This window comes from Python bivittatus, unplaced genomic scaffold (genome assembly GCF_059951505.1).
Source record: "Python bivittatus isolate LINGU-HERP-01145 unplaced genomic scaffold, Pbiv_v1 ctg000160_np1212, whole genome shotgun sequence".
NCBI classification, from domain to species: Eukaryota; Metazoa; Chordata; class Lepidosauria; order Squamata; family Pythonidae; genus Python; species Python bivittatus.
Window position 1 is genome coordinate 450,689 of NW_028277076.1, and position 16,350 is coordinate 467,038.

General features: G+C 54.0%; 1 protein-coding gene across 1 annotated transcript; it reads left to right on the forward strand.

Annotated features, from left to right (window-relative positions):
- The first annotated feature begins 866 nt into the window (after positions 1-866).
- RABL6 (RAB, member RAS oncogene family like 6) lies at positions 867-16,187 on the forward strand. The gene is made up of 15 exons (XM_025165950.2): positions 867-1,237; positions 4,431-4,565; positions 4,839-4,886; positions 5,634-5,686; positions 6,591-6,682; positions 7,058-7,198; positions 8,143-8,248; positions 8,707-8,810; positions 9,413-9,732; positions 9,970-10,132; positions 11,574-11,777; positions 12,973-13,255; positions 13,742-13,910; positions 14,413-14,480; positions 14,703-16,187. Exons 1-15 carry the CDS (start codon positions 1,108-1,110, stop codon positions 14,919-14,921), a joined length of 2,235 nt encoding a protein of 744 aa, XP_025021718.1. The 5' UTR covers positions 867-1,107; the 3' UTR covers positions 14,922-16,187.
- Positions 16,188-16,350: the final 163 nt, after the last annotated feature.

Consider the following 16,350-nt stretch of genomic DNA (forward strand, 5'->3'; position numbering starts at 1 on the left):
GGATGCAGGACTTCCTGGGTGCCAGGGCCACGCCGGTCTTTTTATTCCGCCGCTGCGTGCAGGGTTGGGTGGGAGGGGGTGGCAGGCGGGCATCAGTTCCCAGGTGAATCAACCCGGCCTGCCTTCCGCCACTGGGAGGCAGATCCTGGCTTGGGCTTGATTTTCAGGGGCGTCGGGCAAAAGGATCGGGCAGAGGCGGTCACATCTCAAGGCGGCAGCGCTGGAGGGCACCCCGTTTCGCCTGCAAGCCCCCAGGTGGCCGCTAGGGGGCAGCGAGCAGACCCAGGGACCTCTCACTCTGCTGCCCTCTAGTGGCCCCTGCGATTTAGCAGGCCGTCCCGACTCGGTACAAGGCTTCGATTCAGGAGCTCAGGCCAACGTGAGCTTGCGAGGGCCGCTTCGCCCGAAGGTGGAAGCCGCGAGCCTCGTGAGCAGGCGCAGCGCCCGGCTTTCGAGGAGCCGTTCTCGTCCCTCGCGGGCCGCCGTCCTAAGGCCTCGCGGCTTGCCTGGTTGCTAGGATACGTGGAAGATGGCGGCGCACGCGATTCCGCGTTTCCGGCCCTTCTGTCCTCAGCTGCTTGCTGTAGTCCGCTGCAATGCCGCCGTCCTCTTTTCCCCCAACCAAACGAGGCTCTAGAAATTTCCTGCCCCGCCTCCATTCCCAGATCCGTGGCTGCAGAAGACAAGCCGGGGCAGCGGCGTCGTTAAAAGCGGAGCGGTTTCCACCCCCTCCCCGCACAGCGTGGTTGTATCTCTTTAGGCCCCCGCGGGCTCCCGTAGTCCCAGGACGCGGGCGCACCGCCCACTTCCGCTCTGCTCTGGCGCGGCGTTTCTCCCCGGAAGGTGCCTCGCGGGCTGCCGTAGCCTGGCTCCGCGCGCGTCCTACGTCGGCACCTCCTTCCTGGTTGCTCGGCGAGGAAAAGGGAAGATGGCGGCGGCAGCAGCGGAGGCGCCCGCCCTGGAAGCAGCTCCGGCCGCCCCGGCGGGGACGGCGGCTCCAGGGAGCGCGCGGGGCCCGGCGGCTCAGCGGCCGCGGGCGGAGAAGTAGGCGGCCTCGCCGGGCCGGGCCGGGCGCAGCGACCGCGGAGCGCCGTCCCGCGCCTCACAATGCTCTCGGCCTTGAAGAAGCTGGTGGGCTCCGACCAGGCCCCGGGGCGGGACAGGCCCATCCCGGCGGGGCTCCAGTCCATGAACCAGGCGCTGCAGCGGCGCTTCGCGAAGGGCGTCCAGTATAACAGTGAGCGGCGGCTGGAGGGGGCGATGCTGGAGGGGGTCCGGGGCGAGCTCCGGCGCCACGGCGAGGTCGCCCGGCCTGGCTGGGGGCCCTGCGGGTGTCGTCGCCGTCTTCTTTCGCGGGACTCTGGCGCGGGGGGCCTTGCGAGGGGGGGAGCCCAACGTGGCCGGGCTTCCCTCTGGGGGTTATGCGGCGAAGGTGGGCTGGGCGATCCCTGCCAGCGGCCTCTGCCTGCTCTTTGGGGCTGCGTGAGGGAGAAACGGTGCATACGGCCTTAATTTGCTTTTTGGATTCTGTCTTTCCTTCCCCCCTCCCCGAAATGCGCTCTGAGGCTAGCTGCCAATAGCAAGAGCACTTGGATTGCGAGTTGGGGGTGAGGGGAGAGCATCGACTGCCGATACCTAGGCGAACGCTTGACTTTCTTTTCCAGGAAGAACGAATAAGCTTGGGATCAGGGAGCAGCAGTTAATTCGGAGGACGGTTAGGGCTGCCAGCCTCAACATCTGGGATGTCTGGCTTCGCCGGAGACCAGCTTTGGTACTTCTGAAAACAGAGAGCTGCAGCCAACATCCTTTGTGCAGGGAACTGGCTGCCTTATCGTACTTAGGAATCAGATGCTTGTTCGGAGTGGTGTAAATACTCTTCTGAGGTTATCACCCCTCCAAAAAGCACTCAAACTTATCAGGTTGTTCCTTCCCTAGGGCCCGTGACACCGGTCCCATTCTTGCTTTATTCAAACTGCCCTGTGTCACCTGGGTATGCACAAAAACATTTACAAAGGATTTTGTGTGTGTGATTTTTTTTCTTTCTGAAGCCGGCTCCTGCAGCCGTGTTTTTTTGATGTACGAGGCTTTGTTGAGTTGATCTGCAGGCTGGTGACTGGAAGAGAAGCATTTGCTTTGTCAGTCAGCTGCTGATTTGTTTTCTTTGGAGTCCTTCAAGTGATGTCTTGCTGTTGGAATATTTTTTGTGCCCCTGACTTCTTTCCTTTGATCAAGACCGCTCTCAGAGAATGTTATCACCGGGATCTGCTGTGTCTGCGGGATGGCTGCACAAACACAATCCTACTCAGTTGCTTGGAACCAAGTCCAGGTCATTGCAGTGAAATTGGCATCTATGTTGAGAGTGGTTGGATTACAGACTTAGTTTCCTGGTTTGAGTAGGACATAATGATGGGAGCATTGGCCCACTCCCTGATGTCTCTCTGAAGTGAATACCTGAATTTTCTTAACTGTCCCAGAGCAACCAAGATCATCCTCCTGTGATGCCCTGGTTTTAATAGCATCTAAGTAACCAAGGTGATGAAATAGGTTATTTCAGTTGTGTGGCCCCTTCCCCAGGAAGCTCCAGAATCCGCATCCCTGTTTAGATCAACAGGGAATTAAGTGAGCAGCTTAATTTTTCAGTATGTGGAATTTAGAACGTCTGCAATTAATTTTTTAAAATTTAGTTTCTAAATTGTGCCTCTGAAAAGGCTGGAGATTATTGGCATGAACTGCTACAACTGCCAACAGCCATTCCTGCCTCAGCCATTTGTTTATCTTAAAAAGTGGATGCCTGTATATAGGCACACTAAATATTTCTCTCTCTCTGCAGCGATGGTGCTTTTGCCTCACTTTATGGAAGAAGCTGGGGGCATCTTGCTCAGCATTTGTAGCAGCCTTCTTAACAGAGAACCAGGCATCCTACATGCTGCATCTTTTCTCTCGTGGGCTGTTTTCTGAGGAGAGGGTAAAAAAGCGGTCTGTGGCAGATCTACCTCTGTCTTCATCACCTTTTTTTTTTTACCGCGGTTTCCCATTACCGCCTTCATGAGAAACTTTCCAATCTCCGTAGCAACCTCAGTGGCATATCTCTCTCAGCGTGAAAAGAGTGAGAGTCAGGTGGGTGAGCATTGTTGTCTGTGAGGTGATCTGGAGAGCTGCATCCATGTGATTTTCAAGAATAGATTGGATGTGAGAAGTTTCATCAGATGTGTTGCCTTGGAGTAAGAGGTTATCTCATGTTTGGGAGTGATTTGGCAATCCAGGGTCACTAATCTCTGTATTAATGGCCTAAATTACGTTCTGGAGGAGGTTGTGTGCGAACTCCGCGTGCTGATTCTTTTGTCTATCTGGTCACGTGCAGATCAACTTCTGATGCTGATTCCCAGGCATGTCTTCAGTTGTTGCCAGATTCATGATGTCTCAGTGGGCCACAATAAGGCGATACGGTTGAGCTTATCTGAGTTGTGGTGTCCTTAAAAGAGGTCCTCTCAGTGGCCTGTGTTGCCGTCTTCATGTTGGTAGCTTTGAGTATCGCTGGTATACCTATGGGGAAAACCCAAGTGACAGCATTTTAACATCACGTTGCTTGTGGCAGTGCAGATCGTAGTGGTGCTTGTTCCCTCTTGCTGTTGATCCTTGGCTGTATCTGAGCTCCCTTCAGACTGTCCGAAGAGCCATAGATAACATGTTGCAGCGTATTCTCACAAGTAGTAATCAAGCGTTTAAGTGGTGATTAGCTTTATGCTCTGCACTCGAGCAGTGGGCCTTCCTATATCAGTAGTAGTAGTATTGTGGCAGGAACAGAACAGCACTAGATTGGTGGGCAGGCAAAGCTTAATTCCTCCTGGCTATGCACCAAACTGAACTGGTGGGGCTGCTCTTTTTGCAAGAAAGGTCTAATTTCTCCATGCAAGAAAGTGCAGCTTGTCCCCCTCTAAGTTTGCTTAGGTAAGCTCTCCACACTTGTCATGACTTCCTTCTTCTTCTCGTTCCCATTCTGTTCCCAGGATTTCATATTGTTGCAAAGGAGGGGTGGCAAAGATAACAGTTCAGTCAACAGCATCGGATGCAGTCTGAAAAGCTGGTCTGCCTTTGCTCACATCCCAGAGTTCAGTTTCTGCAGAATACAGGGTGTGGACAGGTTTACCCACCCCACCCCACTCTACTGTAAGAGCAGCACGTTACTGAAAGGTAGCTGTGCTACTGCTTTGCCAAATAAGAGGTTAAACAAATCATTTGCTACAAGACTCCCAGTATACTGTTTTGGCTTTTCTGTCTTCCCAAGTTTATTTTTTTACATAGCCAAAGGTAGGAATACTTCCGCTGTTTTGTTTGTCTTCTTTTACTACAATGGTGTAAAAAAACCAGAATTCGCAAAGGTGAACCCTCAGTCTGCAGACTGGTTTTATTCCTTAATTTTTCTTTCCTAGTGAAAATTGTCATCCGAGGTGACAGAAACACAGGAAAGACCACTCTGTGGCATCGGCTGCAGGGAAAAAAGTTTGTTGAAGAATATATTCCAACTCAGGAGATCCAAGTCACCAGCATCCACTGGAATTATAAGAGTGAGTTTTGCTGGCTGTTGGGGGCAGAAGCAGGAGAAGCGTTTTTTTCTTTGCTGCCTGTTGTGTTCATTTGAACATTTGCATCACTACTGCTCTAGTCTCCTCATTGCTAAAGGCACATTGCTCGTGCAGGCTGGTTTTCAGTTTTTTTAACACATCCAGCCACCTGCTCTGTGCCACGTGGGTCAAGGGTAGTTCTGACTCTGCGTTTGAATGAACTGCATTTGGGCGAGCTCTTCTTTTCTAATCTGTATGTCTGGGTGTCTCTTCCAGCTACTGATGATATTGTGAAGGTCGAAGTCTGGGATGTGGTTGATAAAGGTAAGGTCTCTTTTTCATTCTGATGTTACAATCGTAATAAAATATTTGGATTAGGCCTGACAGTATTTAGAAATGGGTGTCTGCCATTCAGGAAGTACTCTTTCACTTTTTCAGTTCTAAAAACTAACATCAAAAATAATTTCATCTAGTTCTTCTTAGTTAAGGGGAGTAAAGAATCTTGTGAGCCCGGGTCCTCCAAGGAGAAGGCCGACTGTGTGTCCAAACCAGCCACCGCTTTGGCTTCTCCTCCTTCCCCTTGGCCTCAGAGAAAAAAAATTGGAATCCCGTTGTGCCTCCTCATCAGAATCATATTCAGGAATGAGACTTGGTTGACCTGGGAAGGGACTCCCCCTGGCCTTCCATTTTCACAGCTGTGGCAATTTCAGAAGGGCAGGGGGCTTTTTCTGATTCTGAAGTGAAGCCTTTATAAATAGAAGAATGAAGTGTGGGTCCCGTTTTAATGGAGGAAAGAAGAGGCCTGGTTTAGCAGAAATAAGTGGATACTGGTGCTACACTTGAATGCCCCCACCTGAAATGTATGTTAAGCCTGTCCAGTTTTTCTCTCCTCTTTCTGGAAAGTGAGGGGATGTCTCCTCTTTCGAGCTTGCAAAGGCAGAGGAGTTGTGCCTGAGATTGGAGGTGGGATGTGGGAGAAGCTGCATGCTTGGGGCTCTTTCTTCTGCTCAGCTGGGGGACTGACAACTTTCACAGCAGTTTTTCCTTTCCTTTTCCTTTCAAATACTGTAGGCAAGTGCAAAAAACGGGGAGATGGATTGAAACTAGACAACGATCCTCAGGAGGTGAGGCACGCTTTGACAGTCTTGTAAAGCATCAAATCCTCCGTTTGCATGTGGTGCAGCCTCTGGTTTCCTGGAGGCTGTGATCAGCCCCAGGTCCTCTGATAATTTGAGGTGTATGTAGGCCAAATTCATTGGGGGAATCAGCTGCCAACTCCAGCCCAAAAGCAGGGGGCAAACAGAATTGAAGGCCCTTTAGATTTGCAGTGCTAGTAAACAGGGAGGGGGGCATGAAAGAGCACCCACAATGGGTTTGCTGGGGTGTCCTTGAGTAGGTTCCTGGCTGGCCTCAGGGCCTTGCCCTGAGTATGAAACGGGATAGGCATTTTAAGCTTTCCAGCTGGCCTCCATGAGAAACAGGAATGGAAGGCAGGCCTGTTGACAAGGATACATGATCCAAGCAGCATGCCAGCCTCACCGGCATCACACCACCAGAAGCGGTTGAAAAGCCACGTTTTCTCTTACAGTTGAATAGCTGGGGGTGGCCACACCTATCTTCTGAGTAGTAGAATAGGAGCCTCTGCCCAGGGCCTCCTCCAGCGTCACAGCCTCCAGCTCAGCAGCGGAGTAGGGAGCATCTGCAGACAAAGTAGGACATTTGTGTCTAAAAAGGCAGCCAGCTGGAATGTACAGAGTTCCCCAAACCAAGTTTCTTGTTCTGTTTGTCAGACTTCAGTCTGATTGTTCTGCTGTGTGGGCTTTTCCAGCTTGCTTTGGAGGCCCCTGTCTTTTTTTTTTTTTTAAAAGGAGGGGTGTAAAAATGTAACTTTGTACGTTCTGTAACAGAGTGAGTAAATGTGAGTGGGGTGAAGCCTTTGGGGAAGCGCTGGCTCCATCACTGGCCGGGGTGCCTCCTCCTGGGAAGCAGCCTGTGCCTTTCTGAGATCCTGTTCTCTTCCCACCCCAGGCGGAATCCGAGATGGCTTTGGATGCGGAATTCCTGGATGTGTATAAGAACTGCAACGGTGTCGTGATGATGTTTGATATCACCAAGCAGTGGTAGGGACTGCTGCCTTCACCCTTTCCCTTGCTGTGACTCTCGACAAAGAGTGCTCTTTGAGACATGGCCTCTGCTCTGAGAAACGCAGAATCCCTCTTGTTGTCAGACTTTGCAGTTTGCACAAAGCCCGGAGGTGATAAATGCTCCTGTGGAGCGGAGAGCGTCAAGTAGAACTGATGACGCACCTGGTTCTGTGGAGGAGGAGAGTCTCCTTCCGCTGCTTTGTTAAGCCACGGGGAGAGGTCTCAGTCGTGTACCCTACAGTATGCTGCTGGGCCTCCTGTAGGCGCAGCCCTCTTTCAGAGCTGTTGTGGCAGGACAGCGGTCTGGCCGGGCACCGTTCAAGTCGTTCCCTTGCTTTCCACTCCATCCAGGACCTTTAACTACATCCTGAGAGAACTTCCTAAAGTCCCAACCCACGTACCTGTGTGCGTGCTTGGGAACTATCGGGACATGGGCGAGCACCGGGTGATCCTGCCTGATGATGTGCGGGAATTCATTGACAACCTGAACAGGTAAAAACAACCAGCTTGTTAGGCTTCAGGCCGCCTTCTGGGAAGCCCTCCTGAGGCCATAGCCCGCTTCTGCTCTCAAATACTTTAGCTCATCACTCAACTAAAACCTGCCTTCTGGTGGGCTTGTTAAATAAAGATAACAGCGGTCTGAATGTACACACTGTATCTTGCTCCATTTTCTAGTATCTCACTGGCACCCTCTGGGCACATCTGTCTCAGGTTGCTCCCCAGGTGGTCAGTGAATTCTCCCCAGGTCTTTTCTCCATAGTTAACTGGGCATCTGCTTTAACAGCGTTCATCTGCAGCAACTCAGCAGGGGATGAGTGGGTGGAACGGCTATGTGCGTACGCACGAAATGCCTGCGGAATAATTGTACATCTGCTTTGCTTTTCCTGTGTGATCTTTAAGAATGATTGAGTCTGCCTGGCCACCTAGGACACATGAGTACATTTACAAGTGAGGCATGGAGGGAATAGTCCTTATTCAGCAGAAGGCTGCTCCTGAAAGCAGAGATAGCTATTGGTCTCCTTTTCCATAAATTGGTCGATCTTCTTTATCTAAGCTAGCATCTGCCAGCCTCGTGGCTGGTGCAGGTGACGTTGTCAGGATAAAACTGAACATGCCCCACGAACGGATGGATGTTTGCTCCATTAGCTCTTGTGCCTTTTTGGACAGCTGTTTCAAGTTGAACTGCCAGCAGCCATTGCCCCCCGTAGAAGTTCACGGGCAGCAGGCCTCTTCAGCAGCTGCCTGCCACCTTCTTCAAAGGGACCCTGGCATTAACTTGTCCCTTGGAAGGGCCGTGGGCAGCATAATAACCCCTCAGCAGGCTGAGTCGTCAGCTGCAATTGGAGGGTTTGTCCCAAGCCATCAGCCTGCATGGGCCCCTCCCGCGGTGCCTCTGGCTCACAGTGCTGTTCTCCCCCCGCTTTGGCACTGAACAGGCCCCCCGGCTCCTCCTACTTTCGCTATGCCGAGTCTTCCATGAAGAACAGCTTTGGCCTCAAATACCTGCACAAGTTCTTCAACATCCCCTTCCTACAGCTGCAGGTAAGCCTTTGCCAGCAATTCCCTCGCAGGGGCCGGGAGGGGGCAGCACAGCCAGGTCCCGTCTTCGGAGCGGGGAGAGGAGTGAGCTTCCCCAGGGCAGAGGACACGCTTCTTGCGCCCTTGGCTGGGCACCAGGCTCTTGGTCGCCTGCAGGGCTTCTCTGCCTTTTGCAGCGTGACCGGGAGGGTAAGGAGACCCGAGGAGGCGCATCTCTCCTAGCCTGGCCTGGGAGCCACATAAACCTTTCAGAACCTCCACGTGGTTTGGGTCCGTCCCTCCCGCACCCCCCAGCTTTGGACCCAAGCCTGCTACCTCGCTGGCTAAAGCTGCTGTTCGGTTCTTGGCCTCCCTCTTGGGGCAGAGTAGGAGGGGGTAGCTCAGACCAACCCAGAGCCAGTGACCCCTGGGTGGCCCCCTGCATGCTCCGAAGCAGCTGATCTCCCCCCCGACTCTTGCAGCGAGAGACTCTGCTGCGGCAGCTGGAGACCAATCAGCTCGATATTGACGCCACCCTGGAGGAGCTTTCTGTGCAGCAGGAGACGGAAGACCAGAACTACGAGCTGTACGTCCGCTGAGGTCGCCTCCGTGTGCGTGCCGGGGGGCTTTGGGGGAGCTCCTGCTCAGCTGGGGCCTCCCCCCCCCCGCTTCGGGTTCTGTCTGCGCTTTGTAAAGAGAGCTCTGGGAGCCTCTTGCCTTCCCTCTCAAAGGACCCCAGAACTGTAGTTTAGATCCGGTCTCTGCCGCTGTCTCTCGGGGGGGGGGACCATCCCACTGATGCTGCTTCAGAGAAGCAAGTGTGCTCTTCCATGGAGACCCGCCTCGGTTTGCCTTCTCCTCTCCCAACTTCCTGCCACCCTCTGGGGTTACCACCAACCACAGAGCTGCTGTGTTGTTCTGCTGCCTCGGATTCTGTCTGTCCTAAGGGGCTCTTCCGCTCCTGAGTTCCCTGGGGTGGATGGCAAGCCTGTAGCGGGAAGTCCCAGTTGTCCGCCAGGTCCCTTTCCTCAAATGGCAGTTCCCTGCAAAGAAGGGAGAGCCAAAGATCTTTCTGGTCCGGCAGCCTCAGGACTTTCCACGGGCTTAACTGCGTGCATGCAGTTATGAAGGCCAGGCCTGGCTAGGTTTGGGAGGAGGTTCCTGAGCTGGTGTTTCTCTCCCTAACAGGTTCCTCGAAATGGTGGAAGCTCGAGGCCGTGGGCACGCCTCTCCTTTGGCCACCAACGGGCAGAGCCTTTCCTCGGGTTCCCAGTCACCGGTGGTCCCACCTGGCAATGCTTCAGGGGGCTCCAGCCCTGGCACCCCCCAGCAGAGCTTGGCCAGCCCTGCCACTGTCACGGACCCTGTTGAGCCTCCCGCACCAGGGCTGCCTCCTGAAGCCCAGCCTCCCGCAGCCATGCCGGCACCAGCTCCGCCGCAGAAACGCGGCATCATCGCTCGGCTCTTTGGGACGTCCCCGGCTCCCGAGACCGGCCCTCCCCCTCCGGGTGAGAGGGCAGCTGCTGGCCCCTTTCTCTGGAAAGCGCATGGGAATTTGGGTCCTTACTGGGGATGGGAGAAACGCTGAGCACCCGTTTCTGCTGTGGCAAGATGATGCCAGCTTGGGGACGGGAATTGTCTGCTGTGGGCGCTTCCAGGCCCGCTGTTGAGCTGGGTTCTCTGTCTGCTGGCTCGCTGCGTCAGGGCTTAACCGGCTCCCCTGCGGTGCTGCTCTTGCCTTCCAGACCCTGCCGTTCCTGCCCTCCCTGCAGCTGCTCCCTCAAAAGTCCAGAGCGTAGAGGACTTTGTCCCCGAGGAGAGCCTGGACCACAGCTTCCTGGAAGACCCCATCCTGCAGAGAGACAAAGGGGGGATACAGGCAGCAAAGGCTCCCACCGATAGTGACAGGTGGGGAGACCCTGCTCTGCGGCTTTGTGCTGTGGGCTGACCCAGCAGAGCCGCTCTGCGCTGGGCGGTCGACCACAAGGGCTCGCCTCAGTTCCGAGAAGCACCTTCTTCTGCCCCAGAGAAGCGGGGGTCAGAAGATGGCACCCTGACGCTGCTCTCCGCCGTTCAAGCCCCAGCCACCCATGCAGCGTGGTTTCTCTCTGCTCACTGCTGCCCTCCTGCATGTGTGCGTGTTCCAGCGGGTGGGAAGCAGCCAAGCCGCCCCCGTGGCCTGCTATTTGGTATTGGAGCAGCCTCTTGCCAAGGAGTTGAGCTGCTCTGGGCTCTTTCTCCAGAAATATCATTTTATGCTTCCAAGGCAGGTAATGGAGAGAAAGGGCCTCAACTGCTGCAATGGCTGGTCTGCATCTCGCAGGTCTGTGTCCCCCGACACTGAAACTGGGTGATTCGGAAAGTGGAGTTTCTGTAGCCCACTAAGCCTCTGAGGGAAGAGAAGTGGGCTTATGGCTCCTGACACGTTCGTCCCCCTCAGTGAAAGCAAATGCTGGAGAGAGAAGGTGGCTTAAGGGAGGGCGAGGTAGAGCCCACCAACTTTCTGTTCCTTCGTGCCCTCCCTCTTGTAATTAGCTCTCGGCCTCCGTTCCCTGTCCTCGTAAGTGAGCGTTTCCATGCTCGGCACGTTGTCACTTGTCCCACCGTGACCTTCAAAGCGGCAATAGGCTGGGAGCCGCTTTTGAAGACTCCCGAATTGCAGATCCTCTTCCAGATTCTACGTTTAGTCTATGGGATGGTGGCAGATGCAAGAAAGCACGGTGCCTTCAGCAGCTGGCTTTCCGTGCTGGTCACACAGATTCTGTGTGGCACAACAAACATCGTCTCTCCAGAACTGCCTGTCAGCAGCTGCTGCTTGTACGCTCCTGTGCGTGTTGCTGGAGACGCCGTTTCGCTCGCTTGTCTTTTGTCAGGCTCCTTCTGTTGCTTAGGTTTTTTAACCCTCGGTGACTCTTGCCTTCTGCATTAAGCATCCAGAATGTTTAAGCTTTAGCTTCATTATTAGGGCTTCCAGTGAGCAGCCCAGATCTACTTCATCTACTATTGACAGATACGCTCTTCTTCCTCCCCACGGTATTCTCGCTGACATGCTTTTCCCCTAAACAAAGCAATCTGCACAGGGAAAAGGGTGGTGGTCTAGAAAGGCACATTTTAGACTTCTGCACCTGTTGAGAAAGGCCCCATGTGCCAGGCAGGGCACCTCGCTTGCATGCCATTTGCTTCCTGGAATTCTCGGGCAGCAGTGCTGGGAAAGGCCACTGTCAGCCAGAGGAATTCAGGAGGAAGACCACCTCTCAAGCTGAAGCTTCTGGACTTTGCCCTGCCCGTCCCTGCTTGTTTTTACTCACGCCTTCAGAATGTGTCACCTCTCTGGGATTTTTTCTTACAGTGACAGAGATGCTCCTGGTGGGAACCCCTTGGTTGCTGGCTTCCAGGATGATCTGGACCTTGATGAGCATCTGTCCAGCAAGCCCCCGTTAGTGGCAGAGCTGGCCCCAAGCAAAAACGTGACCTTGTCAAGTGAAGAAGAAGAATGCTCCAAGTTCTCCATCAAGGTGGCTGAAGATACTGGCTTGGAACAGGAAAAAAAACGGTAAAAGGGTGCTGGGCGTGGCGGGAGGGAGCCTCCAGTTATTGCTGAACTACAACTCCCAGCAGCCCCAGCCAACCTGGCCCATAGCAAGATGTGCAGGGAGAGGCAGCTGAGTGCTGTAACGTGTTCTCAGCTCCAGCTTTAGCAGGCCAATTGTTGCTGTTCAGTTTAAAATGTATTATTTAAACATTTTATCAAATCTAAATAATCAAAACTGTAACATAGCGGGCCAGACTTTAAAAACAAAAACAAAAGAACAGTACCAATAAAATTCAGTTAACACGTATACATTGAAAAATGCATATATAAGAAAAACCTTAAAGCCCTTTATGTTCACCATTATTGGCATATTTACAGATTCAGGGTTTGTGGGATTTTGCCCATCAATTTTTTGCATACAGTGGAACCTCGGGTTACGAACGCCTCTGTTAACGAACTTTTCGGGTTACGACCAGCTCCGTCCGCAAAACTTTACCTCGATTTGCGAACGCCACCTCGGGGTACGAGCAGGATACGCGGCCATTTTCCCTCCCCTGTCACGTGGTCGTAGGGAGGGGGACTCTCCCTCCAAGCAGTAGCCGCCTCCCTGTCCTCCACGCCAGAACGGATTAACGGTAATTACATTGAACCTTCTGGGGAAATTTCCTTCGGGCTGCGACCAGAGTCACGGAACGAATTAAGTTCGTAACCCGAGGTTCCACTGAATCACATGAAATCAATTAGATTTCCACCCAAAATACTGAAGATTCTGCACGAAGCATAAACTTGTGCTGGAGGGCAAGATTTGTATAATGTTATGTTATATGTTCTGTGCAATGTTGGCTTTTCTTTCTTTCTTTTTCTTTTTTAATTAAGGTATTTTCGGACACGATCTGGATTTATATCTATTCCATATTCTCAGTATGGTCCATCCAACCAAATGACTTTTAAAGTCAACGTTAACTTTAGCCTTATCGTACCAGAAATGACCATGCCGCCCAAACCTCAGATCGTGTCCTCGGCATCTCCTGCTCTTTCAACTTGGGTTCTTCAATGTGGAAGAATGACAGCTCCCTCTTTTCAACGAAGGCGTTGCTGATTGAGCCGCCGAACCACGCTGCGTTTCTGCAGAAGCACAACAAGCACAGACTGTTGTTGCTTGATTGACTCGAGGCCTCCAGACACTGCCCTCAGTTTCCTTTTCCTCCTTTTCTAGAGCTTCCAAAAAGTCCTCAAAACTCCCAGAGCCCTTAGCATCTACCAAGGCCGCAGAGCTGAAGTCTCCCCCCAGCCAGCCTCCATTTGAGCAAATGAACAGCAGCAAGCGTTTGACGGTGGCAGGCGGCCCTGAGGCCTGTCCCCCCCCAGCTACCTCTTCCTCCAAGCAACAGGATTCCGAGAGTGACTCCGAGGGGCCCATCGCCACGCAGATGCTCTCCTTTGTGATGGACGATCCTGACTTTGAAAGCGAGGAGTCAGAGAGCCAGAGGAAGCGAGCTGTACGTTCCTGCCCTTCCCAAACCTTAGGTGTTGAAGGATTAGGCTAGGGGGTGGGGAGACTGAAGCAAAGAATATTAGGTCGTCTTCAGAATTGTGCAGGTGGGGGCCAGATGATTTTCTGCTGTCCCCACGCCCCAACAGCTGCTGCTGCTCCCGAGAATGCCGCTAAGCAGAATGGCCGCTGCTCTTCTTGGGAAGGGTGGTGCTGAGCGTGCCTCGACCAGCTGCTGAGCGGAAAGGGGGGAGGTGGGTGCATCAAAGGGCTCACCTGCTTGTGCTGAGGTTCAGTCAGTGCCTTGATGTCCAGCTTGTTCTAAATGAGTCTGGAAGGGTAAGCTGTGGGTCAGCTGGTGCTCTTATTACCCCAAGGAAGTGCACTCAGAAGCAGAATGAATGAAGTGCAGATGGATCAGAAAGGAGGGCTTCTCTGGGGTCATTTTGGCAAAAGAGGGGGTGCTGAGGTGCCTTGCTCCTTTCACCTCCAGGAGGAATTCCCAGTGCGAGAGGATCTCTCGGACATCTCCGATGAGGACGCCCCTTCCAGATCTCCCCCGCTGGCCAAGCCTGTGGTCCGCTCCTTCAGAGTGAAGAACGAGGCAGATCTCTTTGGGCTGGGCCTGGAAGAGCCAGCTCCCAGGGACAGCAGCGAGGAAGGTGAGCAGGCCTTTGCCCTGGATCAAACCTTGGGACCGGAGTGTGCCTTGTGAGGGAGGCTGCGTGCAGCAGTATGCCCTGACAGCTGTCGGAAAGGCTCTTTCTCCTAGCTCTGCATTTCGGTAGAATAAAGTAGACGAAGCCAACCCTGGATCTCCTTGACAGGTGGAAGGGAGAAAGTCGAGAGCAAGTCACGCCTGGTAGCCCTCGTGTTGTTTTGGTCAGAATCATTGGTTGTAAATGGGGCAGGCACAGCAAGCCCCAGGTTCACTAATCCCCCCCCCCCCCGACTCAGGCCTGCGGGCACTCCTGTGCCAGGAATTCTTCTCAAGAAGCACCCAGTGCTCTGATGCCTGGAGCTTAGAGTGGCTGCAGGCGAAAGGCACCTCCTTCCTACAAAACGCGGTATCAGTTGGTGGCGCAGATTTTTCATACTGCTGCAGATTATGCTCTTGTCTACTGGGAAGCTCACATTCCTTTTCCCTGCCCATTCTCTTCCCAGCTGCAGATAAGGAAAAGGAGAAGTCTTTGAAGGAGAAAAAGAAAAAAAAGAAGAGAACTAGCAAAGAGGTGGGTCGTTGTGTATGTGTGTTTGTGCACGTGCAAAACATGTTTTTGAGCTAAACTCCCAAAGTGGACTATGACAGCGGTTGAAAACAACAGCCAAAGTAATCCAGTGGGCGTGGCACAGAGTCGTGCTTGGAGGGGCTGCTTCGGGCCTCTTCGGAATAGATACTTTGGGGGCTCTCTAGTCTTCCCTGCTTCATCCTTTTTCCACAACGGCTCTTCCAGGAAGAAACGGAGAAAACTGCAGGGAGGAAAAAGAGCAAGCCGAAAAAGAGCAAGGAGAAGGAGGAAGACAGAGGGGAAAAGGAGAAGAGGAAGCCCCCGAAGCAGCAGCAGCAGCGGGGCAGAGCGAAGCCCAGCGGGATCGATGAGCTGGAGGCCTTCCTCGGGGGTGGTGCTGGGGCCAGCAAGCAGTGGGGGGGCGGAGACTACGAGGAACTGTAGCCCCACGGACAGGTGCCCAGGGCAGATGGCCCCGACTGCAGGAGGAAGCTGCCGTCACCGCTGCTTTCGCCCCACCTTTCTCTGCCGCCATTGCAAGGCTGGCTGGACCAAGCACTCTCCCGCCGCCGAGAGGAGGCAGGAGCTGAGGAGGGGCCTGCGGGTGGCTCGGAAGCTCCAAGCCTTTTGTCCTTCCTGCCGGGGAGCCCCGGGTTCAGGCTCCCGAGAGGTGGCCCAAAGAGGTGCTGCCCCACGGAGGCCGCGTCATGTCCCGCTTGAAGTGGCTGCTGCCTGTCGAACAATGGATCCGTGCTATTTTTGTATCAGAGAAACGGCTATGGACCGATGGCTCCCCTGAGAGCTTGGAAAGCTGTGGGGTCCCGGCCAGGTGTGTGTGGAGGGGGACAGAGGCCTTCCGTGTTGGGAGGGGAGGGGAGGGGAGGGGGGTGTTTGAATGGCCTGTGGCTTTATTCCGGGAGTTGGGGAGAGACAGACCGACTTAAGTGCCCCCTCCTCCCCCCTCCCCTTTTCTTGGTTGTCCCAGTTTGTGCATCCTGGAAGCCCGTCTGTCCTCAGCAACCTCGCTTTGACACTGGCAGAAAGGCGGCGAGCGAGGGGGTGCTGCCCACCGCCTCGTGGCTCCTGCTTGAGCAGGGAGCCATCCGGCCGGTGGGCTTTCCCCCCTTCCCAGTCACTGCTGCATGTCTTTGCCCTGGAATCTCAGCCAGCTCCTGATAGCAGAGGATCTCCCCACCCGCCACATTTTCTGTGTTTTCCTCCCTTCCTTGCGCCTTCACTCACCTTCCCGGCCTTGCTGGGTGCCTCCGATGATCTCAAGGAAGAATGGTTAAAAATTCTGGTGCATTCCATTGTGCCCTTGTGTTCCTAGATGTGGATTGAAGTTGGGCTGTTTTAACATTCCTCCCCCGCCCCCCCTTGGGGAAATGCACTGGCCATCCTTGACCTCTAGCAGCCTGCATGGCACAGGTAGTGCTCTCAGGGCCTCTGGCCTCCCTCCTTGCGTTCCATGGAGGGAAGGTGTGCATGACAAGCCTACTCTTGACCCATTGCCCTCTGAAGCATCTCAGGGCCTTTCCTCCTCCCCCACAGCCCCCCCATGAGCCTGTTCTCTGGAATGCAGCTGGCAGCTGAGCCTTGTCCTGCTCACCTTCCCCTTCCTTTTATTCTTCCCTTTCTCACTTTGCTTTTGGGAAAAACAGCCCAGCGATGCACTCCTCCATTCCAGCTGATAAAGCTCTTGGTTGTCAACTGTGTCTGGTTTCCTTTCTTCAGCGGGAGGGGAGACGCCGCGCCCCTCAGAATTTGATCCTGGCTGCTTCTGGCTTGCTCGGAGCGCCCCATGTACGTGCTCAGACATACCAGTCCTGGGCCGGGTGGTCAGCACTGAGAAAAGGGCTTGGCTTGGCTGGGC